The sequence below is a fragment of the Copadichromis virginalis genome, linkage group LG23 (genome assembly GCF_057382275.1).
Source record: "Copadichromis virginalis isolate Kocher_CV1m ecotype Utaka linkage group LG23, C_Virginalis_male_GT1.1, whole genome shotgun sequence".
Taxonomy (NCBI): Eukaryota; Metazoa; Chordata; class Actinopteri; order Cichliformes; family Cichlidae; genus Copadichromis; species Copadichromis virginalis.
In genome coordinates, this window is record NC_140639.1 from 2,797,686 (window position 1) to 2,822,161 (window position 24,476).

The following is a 24,476-nucleotide window of genomic DNA, read 5'->3' on the forward strand; positions in this document are numbered from 1 at the left end:
CGCGAGCCGTCACGTGTTTTTTTTTTTTTTTCTTTCTTTCTCTCAGCCTCTCTCTCGCACTTTTTTTCCGCTTCACTCTGCACGCGAGCCTTGTGCTTTACGCTGGGCAGAGGGGGGAGGGGCGGTAGTTACACTCAGTAGCACAGGAACAGAGCCAGAGAGAGAGAAAGAGAGGCAGGGACAACAACATTAGAAAGGTATAGTAATCATCCACAACTATTTTCGGTTGCAGATGATAAAGGATTGAGAAAGTTTATTCATGCAGGTCCATATGACAGAGAATATGAATGTTCTTTTTGTTTTCATATTATAATTTATATTTAATTGTGTTGTGGTTTGCAGTGTTTTGTGTTCTTTTCACTTTAAATTTGTGAAAGGAAAAAGCTGAAAATTTAAATAGTTAAAACTTGAAATGTGAATAGTTGATTTTTGTATTATATGATTTATTTATTACATTTTATGTGGAGTGAATAAATAAAAGTATATTTACGGTGGCCCCTAGAGACAAAGCACATACAAACTTCAAATCACGTACGAACTCTGAAGCATGTACAAACTCCAAAACACGTAAAAACACGTACAAACTCCGAAGCACGTAAAAACTCAGAAGCACATAAAAACTCAAAACACGTACAAAAGACAACAGAAGTGCTCCAGGATGCTGGGCGCAGTGTTGAGCCTTTGTTATCTTGTGGCTACACAAGCCAGCAAGTACCAACGACCGGATTTGGTGTGTGGTAGTAACAGGTAAATGAACTTTTTTTTAAATTATTTGAATATATATATGAGTGCCTGTGTATAAATACACAAACAATACACACATGCTTTCAATTGTGTAATTTAAGTGATCTAGTAGCTCTGCTTTGGAAGTTCAGTTCATGCTAGAAATGTGTTTTGGAATTTGTACGTGTTTTGTCTCTAGGGGCCACCGCATATATTTATATATAAACATATATAAATAAAACCACTTGTTTTTACGTTAGTAATTCCTTTTGTGCATAATTTTATATTATTGTTAATAATAAATTAATTAAAGCAACAAAACAACCTGAAGAGCCGGTTCGGAGCCGAAAGAGCCGGGTCTTTTTAGTGAGCCGAACCGTAAGAGCCGGATCTCTAAAAAGAGCCGGAAATCCCATCACTAATTAATATGTAATCAACAGAAAGCGTATTAAAGCGCAGAATAACAACTGTTACCGTCGTGTAAATGGAAGTTTTTGTTTCTGTTGGTAAAATGAACGATCTTACACGAAAGACCGTGAAGGCAGCAGAGTGGGAGGGAGCCTGACCAACAATTTTAAACGAGCGATCCAAAGAGTTCCGCTGGAGACGCTTTGAAACACGGGACATACCACCGGCAAGCTGCTGCCATGTTTCTGCAAAAAATTCTGCTTTATTTGTCGACAGCATGCATGTTTTGCTACATGTTGGGACTGTTTCTCATGCTGGCGATATTGCAGTTTTTCTCACCAAGCCTTGCGAAGAAGTTCATACTTCGCATGGGTGAAAAGATCACCATGACCCAGAATCCCAGGTTTAACTATGAGGATTGGGGTCTGACATTTATGTCCTTGGCATTTATTAAAACCGCTTCTTTTCACATGTGGCTGTCTCTCGGAGAAGAGGCGTTTGTGGGAGGAGAAGCTCCAGACTCACCTGTGGTCACTATGGACCGCGAGAAAACCAGCATCTCCAAGTATTTAAAAGGTGCGTTAAAGAAACCCAGGCTCATCTGCTGTTATGCAATGCTTCTTTGCGCCAACATTGCCGTTTCTCTGCAGGCAACAGAGCGCTTGTGCTGAGTTTTGGAAGTTGCACCTGACCCCCGTTTATGTACAAACTTGATGAGTTCAAGCAACTCGTCAAGGACTTCAGCGATGTAGCCGACTTTCTTGTGATCTACATCGCAGAGGCTCATTCGACAGGTGAGTACAAGTTGTTTGCAGAACCTGAAATTTGTGGGTGGAGACATGTGGCCAAAATATCACCAAGCAAGAAAGTGAAGGTTTTTTGTTTCTTTAAGATCTGAATAATGCTGATGAATGTTTAGCTTGAAACTAAACCCAGGAGATGCAGATCTGTGATTGGCTATTGGACGTTTGTAATCCAGTTATAGCATTCATTATCTCTATGAACACACAAACTACTTATATGCTTTCTGTTTATATTGTTCTGGTGCAATCATGTGAAAACGTACTTTTGGTTTCACTTGCAGATGGTTGGGCCTTTAAGAACAACTATGACATCAACCAGCACCAGAGCCTGGAGGACAGGCTGTCTGCGGCACAGGTCCTGGTTCAGAGTGAACCCCTGTGTCCTGTGGTTGTGGATGAAATGACTGACGTCACCACCATAAAATACGGAGCTCTGCCTGAGAGGCTTTACATTCTGCAGGCTGGGAAAGTGCTCTACAAGGTAAGACAGGTGCAAAAACGGGCAATTTTTTTAATAGTTTCTTTCTGAGCTGCTAATTGATGAGTTGTATTTAGAGAGCAACAAGGCCAAATTCTTTCACTTTCCACTCACTGCTTCTCTCACGCAATTTGAAGTCATACCAGCATTATGGGCGTGAGTGCAATCTGCACTATCTCAACACACGCTATCGCGTGTGGTGCAGGAGTTGAAGAAGCATAACAAGGGCACATTTTTGGCACTGAACCAGGCTCATGGCAGCCGGACCAGATATGTAGTTTAGATGACAAAAACCTGTTTCTGGTCCTCTCGTTTGAATTAAATTAGTATCTTTATAATAAAGTGTAATTAATTATGCTTTTAACATTTGTTACTATGTTCCTCAGGGAGGGAAAGGGCCTTGGGGCTACAACCCAGCGGAGGTGCGATCCTTCTTGGAGAAGATAAAATAAGAAACTCTGCGCTTATATGAATAAAGGTTTCTTCTTATTAAGGGGTGGGTTTTATCTACATTCTAACCAGTATACATTACTTATATAGGTGGGGGGTTTTACAATCAGGCTCTCATGTTGTCTTAAAAAAAGATATCAGCCTCTGAGCTTGAACTCTCCTCTCAGTGTTAATTAATGACGGCTGCAGATTAAACTTTGGACTCTGGAGCCAGATGCATTCAAACACAGGGAGACAGTCCACTCAGCGGTTGTGATAAAACGGCGCATACAGGAGATGTAATTTGTGTGAGCATGCATGTGTTTTTTGTCCATATTCTCTTTTTGGTTGCGTGGTGGGTTTATTATGGCGCAGGTTTGTCTGCATTGTAACTGTAATTCCACTACATCAGCATGTAGTCCTACTGTCAGTCGTTCACATTAATCACAAAAGGTGTAGAAATGGTGTGTAACCTTTCTGTAGTCTTAAACGACATGTCAGCCTCAGAGCTTGCAACCCCCTCTCTGTGTTTCTTAGTGACGGCTACAGATTAAACCTCTGGTCTCTGGAGCCAGATGCATTGAAACGCAGGGAGACGGCCAACCTCAGTCATGTCATGTTCGTTGTATCACAGACTAGACAGCAGATGTAGTTTGCTTCCATATGTGTTTTGCTTATGTTGCCTGGCTTCTTCAGTTAAACTCCCTGAAGATTTAAGGCACTGAAAGTTTTCCCATTTTCAGTGTCAGTTATCAAGTGCACACTTATGAATTCTCCACAGTTTCAACAGCTGGCTACTATTTACATGACAATGCCAGTCAAAACCTCTTCTAGCTGGAAGTCTTTGAACTACGTAGGTTAATTTATTATTGGACACTTATTGATTTGAATATTCTTGGATGTGAAGTCATCCGGTAGCACCTCAACGTAAGAGTACTCACTTTGTCAAAGTCATAAAAACAGACATGCAGCAGCACCATATGCTAGCCACTTTGTGTTTGTCACTGTGACTCACGCTTGACCCATTAAAAGAGAATATGATTGTTGCAAAGCTCGAATTCTCCATTATTACAAAAAATGCTTTCAGAGTTTTAATACCAACAAAGAGCAGATTTCTCCCACATGAGAATCTGCCTGTTGTTTGCTGTCTTGTCTGGAAATGATAAACCTTCTGCACTGTGTGTGGATTGTAAAGTTCAGATTCCTTAATATCTAACTGTGTTATCTGCACATCAGATGATTTTGGCACCCAGTGTCCATGTTACATAATTTAATCTAATGAGGGTTCTTATCTTGGTGTAGTTGGTGAAAGGGCACAAGATAGCTTTCAAGTATTTTGATAAAATTTTGTATTGGAGAAAAGAATCGGATTTTAATTTCGATCCAAGCATTAATAATTTGTAGTTTGACTTCTTTTAGTTGCCAGAATACTTTGTGTTGTCTCATAAACACTAGTGCTAATGTGAGACTTGTGGCAATAACAAAAGCAAAAAACTGAAATGAAATAAGGTTTTAGTTATTCATTTTTTTTAAATCCTGTTTTTACAAGTATATGACACAGATATGTTTTGAACAAAGGCTACAGCTTTCATAACATTTCTTGTGTGACTGAAGTTGGAGGGTAGGTTTGGCTGCTGCCCAGTCAGGCCACATCCTGTGGAGGCTAGCCAGCAGCAGCTTAGCCTCATTTCCCATTGTTAGACAGGAACCACAACACTGTAGGATCCTCCCAACGATGAACTTTTGTCAGGATTCAGGTCTGAATCATAAAGTTTAACCAAACTATGGATGTGCAGTATGTGTGTCAAAGCCATGGGCATTTGCAAAGCATTGTGTGTATTGAAGCCCACTAGAGGGCAACATAAAGACATGGAGGGGAAAAACCGATCATGCTCAAGTGAGTCTTATATTAAGATAACAGATGCATCATTCAAGGAAAGTGAAGGACATTTAATAGAATAAAAACGTTTCATCAAGCGTTTGTAGATTCCAAGTGCTGCTCTTCTGGCCTTTACTTGTCTTAAAATTCTTAAGCTGCAAGTAAAAACATTTACAAGATGGAAGTGCAACAAAAATGAGTCACCATGTGATTGTAACAGCAGTTTGATGTCAAAAGCAAAGTGTGCTTGTCCTCAGAGTTTAGGGGAAAGCTGTGCTTGGCAACTCCCGGAGCTTTCAGTGGCTCCGACTGCCTCCTCCAGCAGGTGGCAATAAATAGATCCCGGCTAAAATAAACACAGACGTCTAAAACGAAACTATAAAGACCCTTTGGAGCCACTCACCATTACGCCGTGAAACGAAGCTTGACGATCTCCCAGCAAAGGGTAAGTTGTGGGTTGAAAACTGTTGAAGGTAAATTGTTATATGGTGGTAAATGGCGTGAAGGTGGCTGTTTGCAGCTTAAATTTACTCTTACTCTACTGACAGTCACGAATTAATCCAAAGGATAAACATTCATGATGCGACGTAAAGCTACTGACATAACTTTAGAAATCACCCTATAATCTTTAAGGTTACATCGTCCAAATAACTCAGTGCATCTTTGAGGCCTCCACAATCTCAGCTGCTCTTCAAGTGTTTCTTTGGCTGTGATTGTTTTCTGCAGAGTAAAGATTTTTTGTCATACAGTGTAGACTGACGGCAATCCCCACTGCGAACCACAGTTACACAGTTCAAAGAAAATGTAAAATATTTCCTACATGCACCTTTTAAACTGTTATTTCTGCTACATGGAACAAACTGTAACAGAACTGAGCTGGTGACTGTCCCAAACCCACTGATGTCAACAGCTGAAACGATTTGTCCCTCATCTTTCATGCACAGCCGTTGAGCCAGAGCTGCAGTTTCCTTTGAGTCAAAGGCTCCCTCTGGACTTCCTCTTGTTGTTCTGGTACCTGTTGACTACAGCACCCTCTAGCTTTAGTGAAAGCACCGATTAGCGAAGCCACCACTGGTCTGTGCACTGACTGCAAGCAAGATGTGATGACAACTCCATTTTAAAGACACAGGATGTTAATCTGTGCTAGTAATCTTGGCATTTTTGATAAATAGAAGGTACACAAGTGGTAACAGCACTTACAGTTCAACACTTTTTGTGGATAACTCATTTTCTAATGTAAGCGTTTATTTGTCCACAGCTTCAGCAGTATCTTCAAACCTGAGTTACTCTAATATTAATGTACGGTGAAAACAAAAACAGCCCACACGGTGAGATAAGTTATTGTAAAATTATATTAACAAGCAATCTTTCCTCAATTTGAAATAAAAAAATATCAGCAAATAAAGGCAACATAGGACAGATGTGTATAATGCATAATGTTCACAGGGAAAAAAATGAAACAAAAATTCTCATCACATTTACAAGACTGCGGCTAAGTTTATAATGATGCCTACTAGAATCAGTTTAGAAAGCTTTGACTAACTGAATAACTGGGGCAATATATGTAGTCAAAGTTTGTATCAAAATATAAAAAAATATGCGGATGGGCAAGAGACGGGCAGGACCAAAGGGACGACCAGTGATACAGGAAGGAAGTGTTAACCAGTATGTGTGAGAGATTAAAATGGGCAACTCATCCATATATCCATCAACCAAATTGGAAGTAACACAGAAGGCTACGACGATGAAGCGCACAGAGTGTTAAGCACAGGCAGGTAAAGAGATATACACCACATCTTAAAGCAGGTGTCCACATAGAGAAGAGCAGCACTAGGTAGTATGTTGTACACAGATTCTCAGCACTCATGCACTCACTTTTTATGCCAAAGTCTGGCTTCCCTTGACAGCACGCGGCAGCAGTCCAGCTGTTTAAACAGCCAAGAGTGGCAGAGTAGCAAACTGTCAACAACAAAGCCCCTTTCAGACATGCAGTCCTTTTCCATTAATCTGACAGCACCCGCGAACGCGTCGGCTTCGCACCCGAACGGGCGCCCCGGTCACTTTTCTGCAAAGATTGCGACGGAAATCTCGAACTAGGTCCGACCTAGCACTTTCAACTTGGCACATGTCTGAATGCATTAACCGATGCACAGGATTATGACTGCCCATATCTCTCGTCCATCTTTGATGTAGAGATTGCCCCAAACAGCAATAAAATATGACGTGACGTTTTATGTCATCGGAAGCTATTTTTCATTTTCAGTAAGGTGAAAACGTCGCTCTCTAATGCAGTGCATATTCCCCATGCAGAAGAGAGAGTCTGTGTTCAAAGGGCAGGGGCAGCTGTGGCAGAACGCACACACTCGCGCACATGCACACACTCACTCACTCACACAGACCCTGATCTTGGTAAAAATGTCACATCGAGTTAAACGTTCAACAGTGTGGCTACACTTCACTAGATGCCTAATGCTCACTGCCACGAATGCGACAATTCTTTTGCACATATGGTGAATATCTCACATACCGTGGCTCTCTTTGCAGCTGTCATGGTTACGTCTGAATAAAGCTGCGAGGAACACTGATGTAAAAGTGACCAAAGCCTAACAGAATGCCATCGCTTTGAGGGACTGATGAAGGCGGCAATATTAAAAATCCCATGTCTGAAAAGGGCTTGAGAGACTGATCAATCTGGATCAATGTGACACTGTAACAACACCGCTGCAAAAGGCTGTCACAATAAAAGCCATATTCTTTCACATCGTTTCCATTTTTAAGTCTCTTTAAATAGAAAGGTGGGCATTGGGCAGAGTAATACATTATTCAGAAAGGTGGCCACAGAGTAAAAGACAAATCCTCAGTCCTGTGTCAACCCATTTCTGTGACACCGTATGCATGGCGATAAGTAAAATGACAAGACAGAGACTTTCCAAGCTCACAATGCGTATGCAAACTCTCCAGTGTTTTAAGTGACAAAAGCAGATATTTCCTGCACATCTTGCACCACAAAGCAATCATTAAAAAGTACAAGAGGTAAACTTCCAACCTTTTTCTCTTCGCACTAGGATTAAAGAGGCTGAGAGGACTGAGCGGGGTCAGGAGGTTCTGCAAAGAACATAAAACGTGTCATTTATGCATTTCAGTAGCTGGTTTCTCACACAGGGGTTGTGATAAATGGTGTAATTGTCCTTCATTTTGAGCAAGGAGCAGTAGTTTGCCAGCCATTTAGATTTTTTTGTTTTGTTTTTGTCCCCCAATCAGCATTCTGGCGTTAGTGTGGAACCAAAATGGCGCCTGTCCCTGATTTGGTGCTGATGTGTTTGGCCATGTCCTACAGTGACTTCAGATCCTCGGAATGATGGCAAATCGGGTCGGGTGAAGAGGGGGAGGGGGTCACACACTCATCGTCATGGTTGGAGAGTACTATGGAAACACACACGCAAGAAAAGGAAGCTTTAAAACACATCCATGTGTTACTATAGTTTACACCTTGCTTTATGTCCTAGCTTGTGTCTCCGGCTTCATCACGGTGGAGCTACAGCTACAAACACTCTGACAACTTACGTTCTCGCTCTGAAAGGAGTGGAGGAAGTTTCCACTCAGCTCCCCGTCATCCCTCGGGGTCCCGGGAGGATTGCTAATGCCACTTAAATTGTTTGGGGAATTCTAGTAACGAAGAGGACGAAGTTACCAGTTTAGTTTATCTGGGTTGAAAAGATAAGCAACATGGCTGCATTGGGGTTGTTTTTTTTACCTTGTTCATTCCATCCATATCACCAGAACCTGAAAATTAAACCATGTGTGAAATAATTAAAACAATGTTCATGAGCCCATTTTATACAGTGAGTGCAGATAAATACATGTGCTGTCTTTAACAGGTGGGGATGCAATCCAAACACTTCACTGCTGTGCTCGTTTAATGCACTGTGGTGAGTAGTGTTACCTAGTGATCCATTCATGTGGTGTGGTTCCATCCCAGCCATGGCTCCCAGGGGTCCATCAGAGCCTGGGCCCATAGGGAACTAGGGGAAGGAGGGGGGGTAGTGGCATGAACACTTATCACAGCTCCGTAGCGGAGTTGCCGTACGATTAGTTAACTACCAAAATTGAAACTACCAAACTTAAAGTGAATAAAAGTGCAAGCTGCCTGAAACCCAATTACTAAAGATTATAACAGTGCATTTATTTATTTATGCCATTATAAGATCAGCCTCACGTTCTGCTTGAAGTCTTTGTCTGATTCTTTCATTACCACGAGTGTAGGTGAAACAGTAGCCTCCAATATCACATATCACAGTATAACAAGTGCTTTGCGTCTCTGCTGTGTATTCTTTGGTAAACAGTGACAGCGTGCTCTAGAAAGACCAGAATTACTAGTGTTTTACGTTAAGCGTGATGTCATGCAATAGGAAGTGGCATTTCCCACACAAACCCACACATTCAATGAGTCAATCTGAGGCTGTAAAAAGATACTTCTGGTGTCTTCTGTGGTAGTTTTACTCCCTTCATCAGCAGCATGAAGCAAAGTCATTATAGTTAACTTTAACTAAATTAATGAAACATTGTAGCTTTCTTTGTAACTAATTGGGAAAATGTATTAACACAACCTTCCTAATGACTCTTTGGAGCGTGTTTATTGAGAGTTCCGGTGGTTTCTACATGGCTATGATTTAAGTGCCTTCATATAGTGTTGCATATTTGTCGTTGTGCTGCCTTATCCTTAATTTCTCTTTAAAATTTCCCATGGAAAACACCCACCTTATCTGACTATAATACACAAACCTCTGGCTGTGTGTGCGCTTGTTTCTTTGTCCTCAAACTCCTCTCAGACCACCAGGGGTTGAGCAATCCAACATCTTAGGCCCCTTGAAGGGTCTCATCTATATCAGATATCGTGACGTCTTTGTGTTTCCTCACAACTACCTAGTAACGTGCTAAAAAGTGCCCATTTTAGCATTTATGCATCTATAATGCCTTGTAAAAACATCATATCAGTTTGTATTTAACAATAACATCTAATCCCCCCCCCCCCCCCAAAAAAAGCATGGATTAAAAAAAAAACAAAAAAAAAAAACTATACATGTTTAGCAATCGCCTAGCAACAGAACTACATCTACCACCACATTTTCTACTTTTCCCAATGAGATTAAGTATATCAGTTTACCAGCACCACACACAGGACAACATTACTGTAGCAAAACTAGTAAAAACTTTGTTGTAACTTTGCTGTAAAAACTTACAAAATTAAAAACTAACCAGAAAATAAATAATTATAATAACAAAGCTCAGGTTTATGTGTCTACAGGTCTTTCCACCTGCACTCACACAGCCACAAAGGCAGTTTGATGGTGTACAGTTACAACAGGTTCGTACCTTTATCACACGGTTGACACGAGAATAACGTAAAGAATTTATTTGTGTAATGAAAAGAGATAAATTTTCAGTACAGCGGTCCCTCGTTTATCGCGGCAGTCAAAGGCACCCACGGTTGCCTTTGACAGGGCAAAACGTTTCCTCAACATTGTTGTGTTTGTTGGGGAGAAAACGCACAAACATACAGCGCAGCACTTCACAGTCGCACTGCTAGCAATCGAAGATTTATGTGAAGTCGACAAGCGAACGCATTCTGTACTGTACAGGAGACGCGGCACGAGATTGGTTGACAATGGTCAAAAAAAAAAAAAAAGAAAGAAAAAGAAAGAAAGAAAAAAAAACACGCAAAATTGCACAAAAAAATAAAATAAAATAAAAAAAATCAAATCAGCGAAACAGCGAGGCCGTGAAACCGCGTTACAGCGAGGGACCACTGTTATGTGTTTTGTCTGTAACATTATGCTAAATATATTATTACTTCTGATGAAATCAGCAGTTCGGTCAAAGAAATAAAACAGAACTCACATTATTCCGGTTGCCAGGTCCAGTGTTGATCATGGTGTATAAATTGTCACCAGAGTTGTTTGAGTCTGACGGGGAAAAGTGTAAACGTACAGTCGTGGATAGCACAAGAAAAGGCTCAAGTTTAGCAGCTTAAGTCAAAGAAGCACTAACCTGCGGGGCTGGGCATGATGGGAGTGCCAGGAGGCCCTCCACCTCCAGATGCCCCCTTTGGAGAATGAAACAAAATAAAAAATGCATTAAATGTTATCCTTCTATGCTGTAATATCTGTAGTGTGTGAGGGTTAAGACATCAGGATGTGTTCTCACCCCGTATGCACCAGGAGAGGGTGATGAGTAAGGCATCTGAAACCAAAGACATAAACATTACAGACCAGAAATGGGAGCACAAACCCTTTCCGTACCCCAAACTGTCATCATTCATCATTTGATCGTCCTAATACCATTATGGCTGTCTGTCCAACTGTCTGTGGAAACCATGATACATAATACTACAATTACATCCCACCCCACAGTAGAACCTTGCAGACCTCTGCAGCTCAGAGAGGAGATCTGGTTGCAAAGAATGAGCATTTCTCTGGGCTTATGTGTGAATTTGTGTGCCTGCATTTCTACTCACAGAGTTGGCATTGTTGGGATTGGGCCATGGCCGACCCGTTCCTGGGCCCCTACATAAGAACGCAAATGGAAATCTTGGTAAAATGTTGCACTTGATTTAAAATACATTTCAGACAATACTTAGAAATAAACAGGAGGCTCACATGTTCACTCCTGGCATGCCAGGACCCATGGTGTTGTGTGGAGGCCTCATCCCACCACCAAAGTTCTGAGAAAACAAACAAAAATCAGCTTCAAATCTGAAACCACAGGGTAAAAATAAAAACTCTTGCAAACCTACTACGGACACATCTGTTAACACTGTCAAAATGCTTTTGGTTTGGATTTGGTTGGCAAAACGAATACCTTCCTATCACAAGAACTAATAGGGTAAAAACCACAGATTCATCAAGGCAGTGATGATTGATTCTGTATAAGTAAGCAGCCTACCTGAGGGCCAGGCCCCATAGGTCCCATTCCTCGAGGGCCACTCATTCTCTGCATTGGCCCCAAGTTAGGATGACCTGAAGAGTAAAGGCATTCAAGATATAAAATAATAATAATTATAAATGAAAATAATTCCACACTAATGCATGATGTGCAGATGCATGTCATTAAAGTGAAATGACACACACCTTGTGGCCGTGTGGGGTCCATGTTGGGCAGCATGGGATGAGGACCTGGTCCTCCGCCGGGTGGCTAGTAGAAAAAACTTGAATATGAAAATTGCAGTTTGAAATTCACACGATTCTGTGGTGGGTGGGTGTGCAGGATCCCTACCTGGCTGGCCATCCGGATGGGTGGACCTCTTGGGCCTCCAGCAAAGCGAGGCGACATGAAAGACTACAACACAAACATACATTTAAATAAAGATTTGACAAACGTCTCTTAAAATGTACACCCATTTCTAGGTTTCATGTTGTGTGAATACTGAAAGCAGCATAAAGCTTTAAGCTGAAACAAATGCCAAAGCATGAAGCATCAGCACTGAGAACCAGCCTTGCCACATGACTGCACATAGCAAAACCGGTGAAAAAGAAAGAGAGAATGAGAGAGAAAGGCAGCGTTACCTGACTGTGAGGTCCCATCATACTGTTAGGGGGAGGAGGCTGAGGGTGAGGAGAGCCCTGGGGACCAGGAGGACCCTGTGGCATCACATAAAACGAAGAGGCAAAGAGGACGATACAGGAGGGACAGTGGGGAGGATGAGACGAGAGAGAAAGAGGGAGCGAGAAACCAAAGTGACAAAAGAGGGACAGACAGAGAAGCAGGGTTACTGCAGGGCAGAGGACAGTCGGAGTGCAAGAACCAAAGTGTGGCGCAAAAAAAATAAACGTACAAAATATAAAACTCTTGTTCATGTACCAAACAGTAAGAGTGTGAGACTGAGCAGAGAAGAACAAGCAAATGACAGCCTTGAGTGACAGAAAGAGAAAGATGGAGAGGATGTACGCTCTTTTGCCTGTCAGTCAAGACATTAAGAAGCGTGCTACATGCAGCATGTTATCACTGCTAATTTTCCTGAATTAACAGCATCAATTAAGCTCTATGCAATTAGCTTTATAAAAACACTAAACACCGGCACTGTGTCACTAATGTTGCTGAACTGACAGAGAGAGGGGTCTAATTGAGCCTCCTCAAATTGCTCCTGGTAGGGAAAGTATGAGTGTATGCATGCACTGATGGATAAACCTCAAAATTTCTATTCTGAGAATAACGCGATCACATAATCACTTGCAGCTTTGTGGCTTCTGCTTTATAATAAATTGCTGGATGTGTTGTGAATAGTTTGGTCTAGTAGAGACAGAGGTTTACAACTTCATGTCACCCGTAACGAGTCGGTTCCACACAGCTGCCTGTGATAAGTTTATCTTCATGAGATATTGATTTACAGAAGGTGCTGCACCTTTCGATTTCTCCATTAGGAGAAAATGGCCTGGCCACACCTTCCTGTTTACAGCACAAGAGGGGTCCAGACAGACAGCACCGCTGTGATGTTTGCTACTAGCTCGCCGAGTACACGGAGCACAACAAAGGGAAAAGCGGCAGTGTGAGACCTACATCTTCACAACACATGAAAAGCTCTACAAGCATCAAAATAATCCCTCCGACCCCCACAGGAAAATAATATTTTAGATTTTTATATGAAACAATAGTTGACATATCAGCTGATATATCAAAAAGAGGGGCTAAAGTCGAGGGACATTCCCAACAGTTGCAGACAATACGAGCGTAGTTTATGGACTGACCTGGAAAAAGGCAGGTGGCATTGGGCCCCCTGGCATGCCATCACCAGGGGGCATCCCTCCCATCACGGGGCTGGGAGCTGCTGCTGCACTCTGACAAAGAAGAAAACAGGAGAACAAGTCAAGCCGCTGGGTTATGCTTTCAGTCTTTTTTTCTAACAACACCGCCCCACAACAAATCCAAGGAGCAGGAGGAAACTCTCGGCAGACGTCACTTTTTAACAAGGAAAGCTCATGTGAGAAATTGGACAGTGGTTGAATCTGAGCTGATCTCAGCTGTAATGGGTTAATGGCCAAAAATCTTATCCAACTCTGTGAATAAAGTTTCATGCATTTCCTTTTTAAACCTAATTCAACCAACTGTCACCCACCCCCACACCCCTGCCCTCAATAATATATTAATGGGGTCCTTATTGAGGTCTGATCCGTGCTGATTCAGAATCCAGTGGATCAGATAAGCATCAGTGGGATGCAGTGAGTCAGTGGCTCCAAAGTGCTGCTGCACAGCAGGGGCGAGCTGGGCCGATTTCCTGCTCAAACCGCAGCCCTAATTCACTAATGTGCCATTTGCTTCGGTCACACGCTCCTAATTGACTGAGTTTTTCTTCCCTGTAGCTGAAGCAATCTGAGATGGGCTAATGTCTTCAGAGCTGTGGGGTTTAGCTTCCGAAGAACAGACACCAAGTGAGAGAAGAACATTCAGTCATATTTTTTTAATGCGTAGCTCATTCAGTGAAGTGTAGGCAACTAGGCACTGACACTACAAGAACGGATGCATCAGCATCCACACTCACATATAGCTCTCGATGCCCAGAGCCTTACAGACATCGCTGGTCAATATCCAACACGCTCCCTTTTATCGACTGCACCTTCCCTAATTATATCTGCTCAGGCTGCCACTGCAGGGCCACTGTGAAATACCTCAGCAGGGAGAGAAGTGAAGCCACAGTGAAAAGTCACATCTCATCAGGCTCCTTCACCGCCAGGACGCAGGCAGCATAAATTCCACTTCTCTACTGAGCGGCGTGGAAAACTCAGCATGGTGCGAGACTGAGAAATCGTCAAGCGTTCATAGAATCTGGGGTTCCCTTAGATGGTCTGCTGCATCATAAAGGCAAGCACAAATTAGTGAAGATATCAGTTGCTCTTCAGTTTACTGATATGCTTCCTCCCCCGTCTTGAGCAGTAACTCACTACTCGGCCCACTCAATTAGACGGGTTTCCTGTCAGAGTTTGAATAGAAAACCGAAGGCCAGTATTAAAAATAATACTGTGAGAAATCACTGAATAATATAAATTTACAAATGTACAAATAACTTCTAAGAATTAGAGCTAACCTAACTGCTAAAGCCTTTCATGGGCACTAGGTAACAATTATTAAAAATATCCGAACATTAAATATACACAAGTACCATATTAAATGATACGATGCTGAGAGACGGTAAACATCCATACTGAGGATGTTCAACATAAGCACTAATATACTCTACGTGGTAAAAGCCAGAGAAACCAACGAAAACCAATAAAAACTCACGACTCTACATTCAAACAAGTTGGAGCAGTAAGGCTGGTTTTAATTTTCACCCCCCGTGTCGACAGTAGAGGCTTTCACTTCAGTAAATCTTCATCGTCTCTGGTCATTTACGCTCACAGAGGCAACGCTTTGTGTGAGCCCGTGTCCACAGTAAAACCTTAAAAACACAGCATTTTAACAGTGCTGTGAAGGAAGGTGTGGCACTTTCCTTTATCCAGGATCAAAACAGTAAAATGAATCCATGTTAATTTAATTTGGCAGATCATATTTTTCACAATGCACAGATCGACTCCTGCACCAGAGCTTTTGGTAAGACTTGCGGGTTGATCAGTGATGCCGTGCTTTAGCTTATGAATCTGCACATATATCAGTTCTGTGGGGTTCTTATCTCTGTTTTGCATGTGGAAACATCCATGATTCTGATCATATAGAGTAATCTAATCTATACAGAGTTGTGCACAATCCTCACAAATGCAACTCTGCTGATGCTGTTTTGCATTAATCTATTTTTCATTCTAAACAAAGGTGAGCAGTTTAGAGTACTAAACAGATGCACTTTGGCTTTAATCAAACACATTTGCATTATATACTACATTACATATATTTCATGTTAAATTCTCTGGGCATGCCTTTCTATCAAAGCAAAATTAGAAAAAGGACTTTCACCTTCTTTAGTGGGAAGTAGAGCTGGGCGATATGAGATTTTTTCATATCACGATATGTTTTTTTCATTTCAGGCGATAACGATATCTATCACGATATAAGCCAAATAACTATATTTGTAAGATTTAAATGTGCCGTTGCTCACAAGTAAAATGTGAAATAATCAGCAGCTTGTTTTTATTTAAATATTTATTTCCCATAATAAGTTCAACAGGGTAGATGTACTTAAGGAACATGAGACTTTTTCAGATAAATAAAGGCAAATATTGAAAACTACACAAAAGGCAGCCACTAAAGCGTTTAAGTTTCAAAATAGAACAAACGAAACAGACTAAATTGTCAATTCCACTTAGAAACAAAATATTAATTCTAAAAATAAATCTTAGTTTGTTTTACAGAAGAACAGACAAAACTGACTAACTTTTGTCAATATCAAATAAACTGAGAACTAAAAGGAAATTCTCAATCTCTCCTTGTTGTATAGCTGAGCTTTTCAAACAGTTTTAACAGTTACTTTAGTCTGACAAAAGCCGAATGATGAATTAGCGCTTCCAGTCAGAGACTGAGGCTACGTCCACACGTACACGGGTATTTTTGAAAACGGAGATTTTCCGTTTTCGTTTTAAAAAATAATCCCGTCCACACATAAAGGCAGAAATGAAGGAAAACGCTGCTATGAACATGCCAAAGCAGCAGGTGGCGCTAGATTCCTAACCGTGCAGAAATGTTGGCCAATCAGAAGTCTAGAAGCCTCGGTGGGAAAAAGTAAACAAAGCTGCGGCATAGAAGCAGAACCGAGTCGTAAGTGTGGAGGGACAGTAACTGTGTGTATATGTAAGCATTTAAACACTGCAGAGAGTAGAATTAACAGTAACAGTATTGTAGAAATTCATTTCACCGAAACAATAACGTGGCGCACAGTGTGACGCATGCACCAGTTTATTGTATTTCCAGACTTGCTTTCGGCACAATTTACAGTGCACGCTACTCTGTTTTTTGTCAGACTTGAAATAGCCGAAATACCTTCACACTACGGAACTTCTATGGCTCTTCCGTTCGACAATCTCTCCGGCGTTGGAACCATCATCTGTTTTCTCTTCGGTCACGCTCGGTTGATTTTTCTAGTCGGCACACTCATTTCCTCCATTACCCGCTGGCTGCTTCCCAAACAAACACACGTGCGGCTTGGCACTTGTGCTGTACGTAACAAGTCACGCGACGTGACGCTGCGGCTGTGATTGGTTCGGCTCTGCGCTACTTAATTTGGATTGGCTGACCTTTTAAAAAAAAAAAAAAAAAAAAGAGGACAAGAGCGGCGAGGTCTATCGCGATAGCTTAATTTCTCTATCGAGTAAAAGTTATATCGCGATACATATCGTTATCGTTCTATCGCCCAGCTCTAGTGGGAAGGACATGTTACAAGCAGAAAATATAACTGAATCATCACATACATGAACACAACCCGTTTTGCAAGATTTAAACTGCCCAGGCAAGTCATCCACATGCAAATTAAACGAGGAGGATGTCAGGATCCTGCCTGACACATTTACTGACGTGGAAGAGTCACCAGGAAATAGTCAAACTTACACAGCCTCATAAACAAACAAACCAAAAACCCTTCAAATTTAGCAGCATTGGGTTCATCCTGACCAAAGGATACTTGCAAAACACAGACCAGGTGACTAACTGTAAGAAAAATAAACAATGAGTAGCCTGTCAAAGCAAATGCAGACCCACTTCCACACAGGTGTACTGCCAAGTACAATTAAGAAATCAGGATCCAGTCATGCACTGCGGCATGTACAAAAATGCTGAGCAGGCCAGTTGCTTCCGATTTTGCATTAAGATAGCGAGAGCTATGACTCTGAAAGAGGGCTCACTATGGAAGCATGTGTGACTGGAGCTTCAGTCTCCTGCTCAAGTGTCTGGTGTGTTAGTCGTTGTAGTACGGTACGGTAAGATCTAAATTCTGGTCAATGAGAAAGACACTGAAGATTATTGTTTGATACCACATATTTGATAGCTGTGATGTCCTTGTATTAGTGCAATATGGAAGGAAACAGGGCTGTTTCTTCCTCGGGTGACTGACCTGGATGTTATAGTTCAGCATCTGTGAATATGCCATAGTCCGCTTGGATCCAACGGGTGTAAATCTTACCAACAGCTGGTGAGCTCGAGGCTCAGTGCGCTGCCCACAACAGCATAACATTATAATCTCTGCCTGAGAACGTCAATAACAGTGATCAGGCTGTGTCAGCAAAAACTCTTCATTGACAATTACATACACAGAGTTATTATAGCAGGCTCGCAGTGCATAATCCCCACATTTCAAAGATCAATGCATATTTGACAGCTTAGTGATGTAAAAATGATAACCACTGATCTACAAAAATGCACACACGAAAAAATAAGTGAGAAACGCATCACCCAACAGATGAGGTTTGAATACATACAGGTTTGAACCCTTGACCCCAAAGTGAAGGGATCCAGTGACTCTGTTAGATTGTGAGCATTAGTTTGTCCGCTTAGAATTAAGGGTCACTAGAAATCAATAAAAGCTTCCAATGAAAGGTTTCTGTCCTGATGTGAGGGTGGATTTCTTTCATGTGGGGTCAAAATAAATGTTTTAATGAATGAAAAATAATCTGAATCATAATATTCAGCCTTCGCAGTCATTAGATATTAAACCACTTTAACGCCTTCTTGTAGATAAATTTGGGCTGCAACACCATCATCCCCATTAAAAGCCAAATGAGGGAAACAGGACAGAGTAATCCCCTCCAATTCAGTGTCCAGACTCAATTTCCATGACGCTGTTCTAGCAGCATGTGGTGGCCCAACACCTTACTCAGATGTTTTATATGAAGTCTTCCTTTAGTTTGCCACCCATCCCCACACAGTCTTTGTTATCACTATTACCATTTTTACTGTTTTATATGCTTGCTGCTTTAAGGTTTATGACAGGAAGTTAACAGCACTGTGATCAGTCAGGGACAACACCACGGACTTAGAAGCCAGTGAAAGAAGTTGCAAGAAAAGAAAAGGAGCGATTGTTGTTTAGCATATATTTGATTAAGGCTTGAGTTGATATCTGGCTAAGGCTTTGTTAAGACAAAAGCTTTCCCTGGTTCTCCCCCAAAACAGGCTTAAAAAAAAATACTCTAAAATGAAAAAAGGAAATTTAAAAACAAAAAACAGGCAAATGTGATGACGTATCACTAGTTTACCTGTTCATTATTTTATATTATCCCCGTATGCTCAATGATCAAGGTTAACTCCTGAGTGTCTTTCTGGTTTCTCTCTTGAGCAACCACTCGATTAGAGCAGGTGTGCAGCCCAACAATAATCTAATGTAACGATAAATTATTGCAGTGAAGCTGAGCAGATACCCAAAGCCTTTCTGCCTTCTCGAGTTATTTTTGGGCCAATTTTCATATACACATAAGAATCCTTTAAAGCTGGCTTTTCTATCACATTAGATTTAATTTAATTTATTTTTATTTAATTTGTTTTGTAATTGTCAAAAAAGTGTCTCACAAAATTTAGTGCAAGTTTTCTCAGTTTTCTAAAGCATTGCCTGTGTTAGCGAGCAAACCTCGGAGGTGACACTGCAAAACAGAAGCGAGGCCAAATCTAAACGGTGCTTTGATATGTTGATGTGCAATTATGTCCACGTGGGAAAGTGAACTTTTTTTTTTTTTTTTTTAAACTGAATTTTGTAACTGTGGTCACAATACTAATAATCATTGATGCTGTAATACTGCTTGGAGGACTTCAACAGGACACAAAAAATTCTACCCTTCACCAAAAGTAGCAGACGTTAATCTTCAGACAAAGCCTCACAAAATTGATCAGACGCATTACTGATTTTCAAAACTGTAACAACTGAGAACAATCACCAGCAAAGGCACAAAACAGGAAGTGAGGGGCCTCAGCAACCATCACATATATTGAATCCAAATCTAATGTATGGACTCGACACTAATAGGTTATCCAAAGGAGGAAAAAAATTGTCTGAGCTGACTTTTAGTTTTGTTTGTTTGGTTTTATTTGCACCCTACTGACGGAACTGTAGGTAAAACTGTTATTCGTAGTTTTAACTTTGTTTTCATTGTAACTTCCTGAAATGCAAAGTAATGTCATAAAGACTCATCGTTTTTTATTAATTTACTTACATCTAAAATGTGTATGTGTGCTCCGGTAAAGTTGTTCATTGGTTCTAAGTTTAAATAGCATAAACAGCTCTTGATATTACAAGCTGTAATTTTACATTTGTTAAAGAAAACAACGATATAAGGATTTAGCTTTGCTTTATGATTTCTAGCCATTTAGCACATCAGCCAAAACAGCCCCACAGTTAACCTAACAATTAAAATATAACCATTAATTTCTTTTCCTTGAGTTTCTTTGTCCTACCGTGTGTGTGTGTGTGTGTGTGTGTGTGTGTGTGTGTGTGTGTGTGTGTAAGAGGGGATTGTATTTTTTTTGTTACATTAAAAAACTGAAAACAGCTGTCACTGTGTTTATCACAGAAAAGGGCTAAGCTACATTTATGGCTTGTTAAGTGGTTTGTGTTCATACAATCCCTGTCTGGCCCCTCCAAAGCGAAACTGGCGTTTGTTTTGATCCTCTACCCTTAAGTAGCCCATTCCTGGAATGAGGCCTGCAAAGAAATAATGAAGTAAAACAAAGCTGTATTTAAGGTATTGACCGCAAAGTCATAAAAAGACGTCAACAATCTACATCCCTGTAGAAGAACAGACACTGTTTGCCAGACTGAAAAGCTACGTGCATGGTGAGTTCCCAGGCATGTTATGTTAGATCTTTATCATGTAGCTCTAAAGCCACAGCTGTGCTTGTTGGACTGTTCCAAGGAGTCCAGTGCTGCGTTTGGTCTAAATAAGCTACGTCTCCCCAACGACTCTCTGGTACCGGAAAAGGGCAGATGTCTCAGTCCTGCCCCGGGCTACAAGGCTCTTGTCTGGGCCCTTTCTTACAACTTCCCAGGGGATTTTTCCTTTAAGACAGACAGACGACCACCCCCCACCCATCATGATTCAGCACGTGTGAATGTGTGTACTTTAAGGCAAACAAGTAATTCCAGCCAAGCAAATTCTCTTTGAATGCTTGAATCACTGAAGGAGGTTACAAAAGGCCAGAGTGGCGGCGGATGTGCTTGTGCTCCCTTTACAAAAACAAAGACGAGGGAGGGGGGTGGGGACAAGGGAAGAGAAACAAGTAAAGAGGAGGGTGAGGATAACCAAGAGCTTGACTGGGGTAATTTTTAAAATATAATAAATCAAAAAAAGAAAGAAAAGAAATGAAGCTTTTTAAAGTGGATAAGAGAGAAATGATGTAGGCGTTTGAGCCGCAGCACAGACCACCCAACTGCCGGCTCATGAGCTAGCATGCTCCTAACAGCCTCACTTCTTCCACTGGAACCGATTCTCAAAAGAAACCAGTCCCTATGTTTAGCTTGTAAATGTTTAACCATCAATCAACATCATAAAACCCACTCTGGATCCTGACTGGATGCTCTCTTTCCCTCGCAGGTCCCCTCCACTTTACATCTCCCTCCAGTCTTCCTCCCCAGCCCCCTCCTCTTTTATTCCCTCAGCTCCTCTGCGGTGGTGGATGCTGGGCATATGCCACACTGCCACTCCCCTTTTTCTTTTTCCAATATGCCCCTCAGCTCCATGACAGCCATCAATCAGCTGCTGACGCCATGGCGACAGGGCCCCTGGGGAGCGTTCGTCAGGCCCAGCATGAATACGCCGGAGCTTTACGAGGGCTGCCGGCTAACAGAACAGCACTCACCTCCCCCACACCTAGACAAAGGCTTGGGTCCAAGGACTAGTACTGTCCACACACACACTTCATTGACCTCCTCAATAAACACAAAGAGAACCAACATCAAACTGAAGGGTAACCACAAGATGTCAGGGAGAACCAACCGTGCAGAAACTCTCAAAGCTCCACGCCACAGCAGCACACTCCCCAGACTGACATTTCACTGTTCCTTCATTTGCTTAATGTTTTCCATTCAAAGGAAATGGCTTCAGTCAAACCAAAAGACACAACTTAACATCCTATTTAGTGTTTTTACTTCCTTTAAAAATGATGTTCCCATTTTCCCAGAGATTAATTCTCTAATTCATGTATGGAAATACAATTTTCCCAAAACAGACTCTCCGATCTTTGACATATTCACAGAAAAGGACAAGCATATTCTACACAAGCAAGCAACCAGAAGCAATCAATTACCATTAAGTAGGCTAGTTGAATTAAGGCTGACTGTCAAACAAAAACGCAGTCTTTCCTTTGTATGAGCTGCAATAATAAGGAATGTGGTTACTGAAAGGGCAGAGCCACGCTGTAGCCTCTCTCTTGGCTCCCAGGTCACCTGCCAGATCAGGAGGCCTGTTACCCTGACAACCCTATCTGCCAAGAGCAGGACCAACATCTCAGTTTTAACCCCTTCCTGTCTGGTACACCACTAACCCGCCTACAAACTGGACTGTGCATCAATCATCCTAAGAGGGCTCCTTAACCTCTAATGTCTTTCCTATGCTGATACAGCACAACCTGAAAAGTCTTTCTATTTTATTTACATCAGCAGCACCATTTTAATCTTTGGAGGCAGAAAGAGACGTTGGGAGGCGAACGGCAGAGGCCATAGACATTCAGTTCACAGTTTCTTTTGATCTATGCAAGGTTCTTTTTAATGTTCTTTTTTTGAATGCTGACTCAAAGCAGGAAATGAAATGACAACAGCACCTCAAAACTGCATAATTATCAAGATGCAAAGCACCCATACTATGCAAATATAGAACTGCTATCGTAAGAGAAGCAATGCGCTACCAAACCATACACATGTACCGAGTGACACCTCATAAATTCAGGATGTAAGGCTGCTCCAGCAGTTCTTCTGTTTCAAATCCATTAGGATTATGTCACTGCAGGTAATATGTTTCAACATGTATTGGCGCTGCCACACATTCAGGCAGCTGGAGGTCTTTAACAGAAATAGAGCTGTGTGCATGAAATTCTCAGATGCTGTGCAGAACACACCGGAGGTTCTTCGTCTTCACAACTGAGGCAGCGGGGAGCTTGGGCTAAGGGGAGAGCACTTGACAGGTCTGACTCAGGACATGCTGACATCAGCATCATTTTCCCAGAAGCCCATAAAGCTCATGGTTGGGCGCAGCATTCAACACACCAACAGATCATGATAGCTGATCATAAATCAGCAGCAGACACAAAGTGTTTAAAATTGCATTAGATGGTTAAATACAGCTACAAGGTGCTACAGGGAATACATTATGACATAATGAAAAAAGTTATATATAAAGACATCACTTCTCAGCCTCAAGCACAAACTTATTGTCTTCTCCTGGTGAACAAAAGGCAATATTTGCAACAGTTTCCTTGTAAGCAGTACTCACATAATCATGGAAAGCTTTTGCTTCGCTGGAGTGGTCACATGTCTCTCTCCTCTCTGGTGCAGCACAATACAAGTCCCAGAAAACACTGTGGACAAGAGAGCTCATGAAGCCAAAAACCCCCAACTCACACACAAGTAGACATTTTATTACATTACAAAGAGATGACACTTACCACCACCATGAATGTAGGAATCCAGGGGGTTCACCAAGTGTTATGTTTTTCTCCCATCGGATCTAGGACAGCACAATTTCAATAATTATCTATGGGTGTCAGTTACACTTTAACAATACTGTCCTGGAAGAATAAAAATAAATGTTTAAAAATATAAAGGACGTGTTAATACGGTTAAACTTTTAACCTAAATGCCACATACCTCTGATAAAAAGGTCTGTGCAGACTTCTGTGCCCCTATGTGTAACAAATACTCATACACGTAAAGAGCCAACCTGCAGGGGAGAAAAAAATAATTACAAATTGAGGTCTAATTTAACAAACTTGACCAAGTAGCAAAGCAAAATCACCAAACATCAGGTTGAATCTTCCTGTACGCGAACAATGAGTGATTAGAGTCGGGTAAGGCCCTCTGAACAATGGCTGCCAAATACCAGATGCCAAAAAATTAAATTGGGACTCGTAAGCAAAGCCAAGGCTGGTGAAGACTCTCAACAATCAGGAGGTTAAAAGAAAGTGTGGAGGCAACGGCGTAATTTAACGTCGTGATGCGAAGCATTTAAAGAAAACAACAGCAGCCTGTTGTGTATTAGCTAGGTACAGTATGTTGGTGGCAGTGACGGGGCTGAGGGAAATTAAAACGGAGCCTATCCAGAGAGCGCAACAGAGAAAACAATGTACTGTAGCACGGCGATGTTATTGTTTTACTCTCTCCGCACCGTCGTCCGAATAACCGCAAAAATCTCAAACAACTGCCGATAAAAACACAAGTAAACTACAACCGGAATCGGCTGGAAATGTGTACAAAATCAGCAATAATCTACATGGAGCAGAACACAGCTCAAAGGAGGAATGGCGAGCAGACAAGGCGGTTCATTCAATTGCATTCTCGGTAAGAGGAAATCGCCTCTTGCTAGCCTGTCCAGCAAACAACAGAGAGCAAGAGGGAGCAACTTACGAGGTAAAAAATACACAATAATAAACGCTTCTCGGCTTACTTTTCTCGTGCTTGGCTGTCCGACGGCACCGGGGTCCCTTTGCCTTTGGGAAACATTGTTTTGTTTGGAGGACGCCCGCCTTCTCTTTCTCTTTTTTGCTATTTCATCTGTCAGATCATCGCGGCCGCGACCCTCTCGCACTCCAACCGCACTCCTCCTCAACCCGACGACTCAACCGAGCCTGCTCCGGAGGAGGGGGAGAAAGA

At 41.7% G+C, this 24,476-nt stretch overlaps 2 protein-coding genes across 3 annotated transcripts; one reads left to right on the top strand and one right to left on the bottom strand.

The window, feature by feature from the left end:
• The first annotated feature begins 1,141 nt into the window (after positions 1–1,141).
• Positions 1,142–7,994, top strand: dio1 (iodothyronine deiodinase 1). Its single transcript, XM_085448604.1, has 4 exons — positions 1,142–1,707; positions 1,782–1,925; positions 2,216–2,415; positions 2,799–7,994. The coding sequence occupies exons 1-4, from the start codon at positions 1,371–1,373 to the stop codon at positions 2,862–2,864; spliced, it is 747 nt and encodes a 248-aa protein (XP_085304730.1). The 5' UTR covers positions 1,142–1,370; the 3' UTR covers positions 2,865–7,994.
• On the bottom strand, positions 6,055–24,440 carry ssbp3b (single stranded DNA binding protein 3b). Of its 2 annotated transcripts, XM_085448602.1 has the most exons (18): positions 24,271–24,440; positions 23,475–23,547; positions 23,273–23,334; positions 23,101–23,185; positions 13,462–13,551; positions 12,283–12,357; positions 11,993–12,055; positions 11,848–11,911; positions 11,663–11,736; positions 11,377–11,441; positions 11,235–11,283; positions 10,925–10,960; positions 10,769–10,823; positions 10,619–10,683; positions 8,664–8,742; positions 8,475–8,503; positions 8,285–8,386; positions 6,055–8,143 (listed from the first exon to the last, which is right to left on the bottom strand). In XM_085448602.1, the coding sequence occupies exons 1-18, from the start codon at positions 24,324–24,326 to the stop codon at positions 8,114–8,116; spliced, it is 1,152 nt and encodes a 383-aa protein (XP_085304728.1). In that variant the 5' UTR covers positions 24,327–24,440; the 3' UTR covers positions 6,055–8,113. The 2 variants fall into 2 exon arrangements, with proteins under 2 accessions (XP_085304728.1, XP_085304729.1); XM_085448603.1 differs by lacking the exon at positions 12,283–12,357.
• Positions 24,441–24,476: the final 36 nt, after the last annotated feature.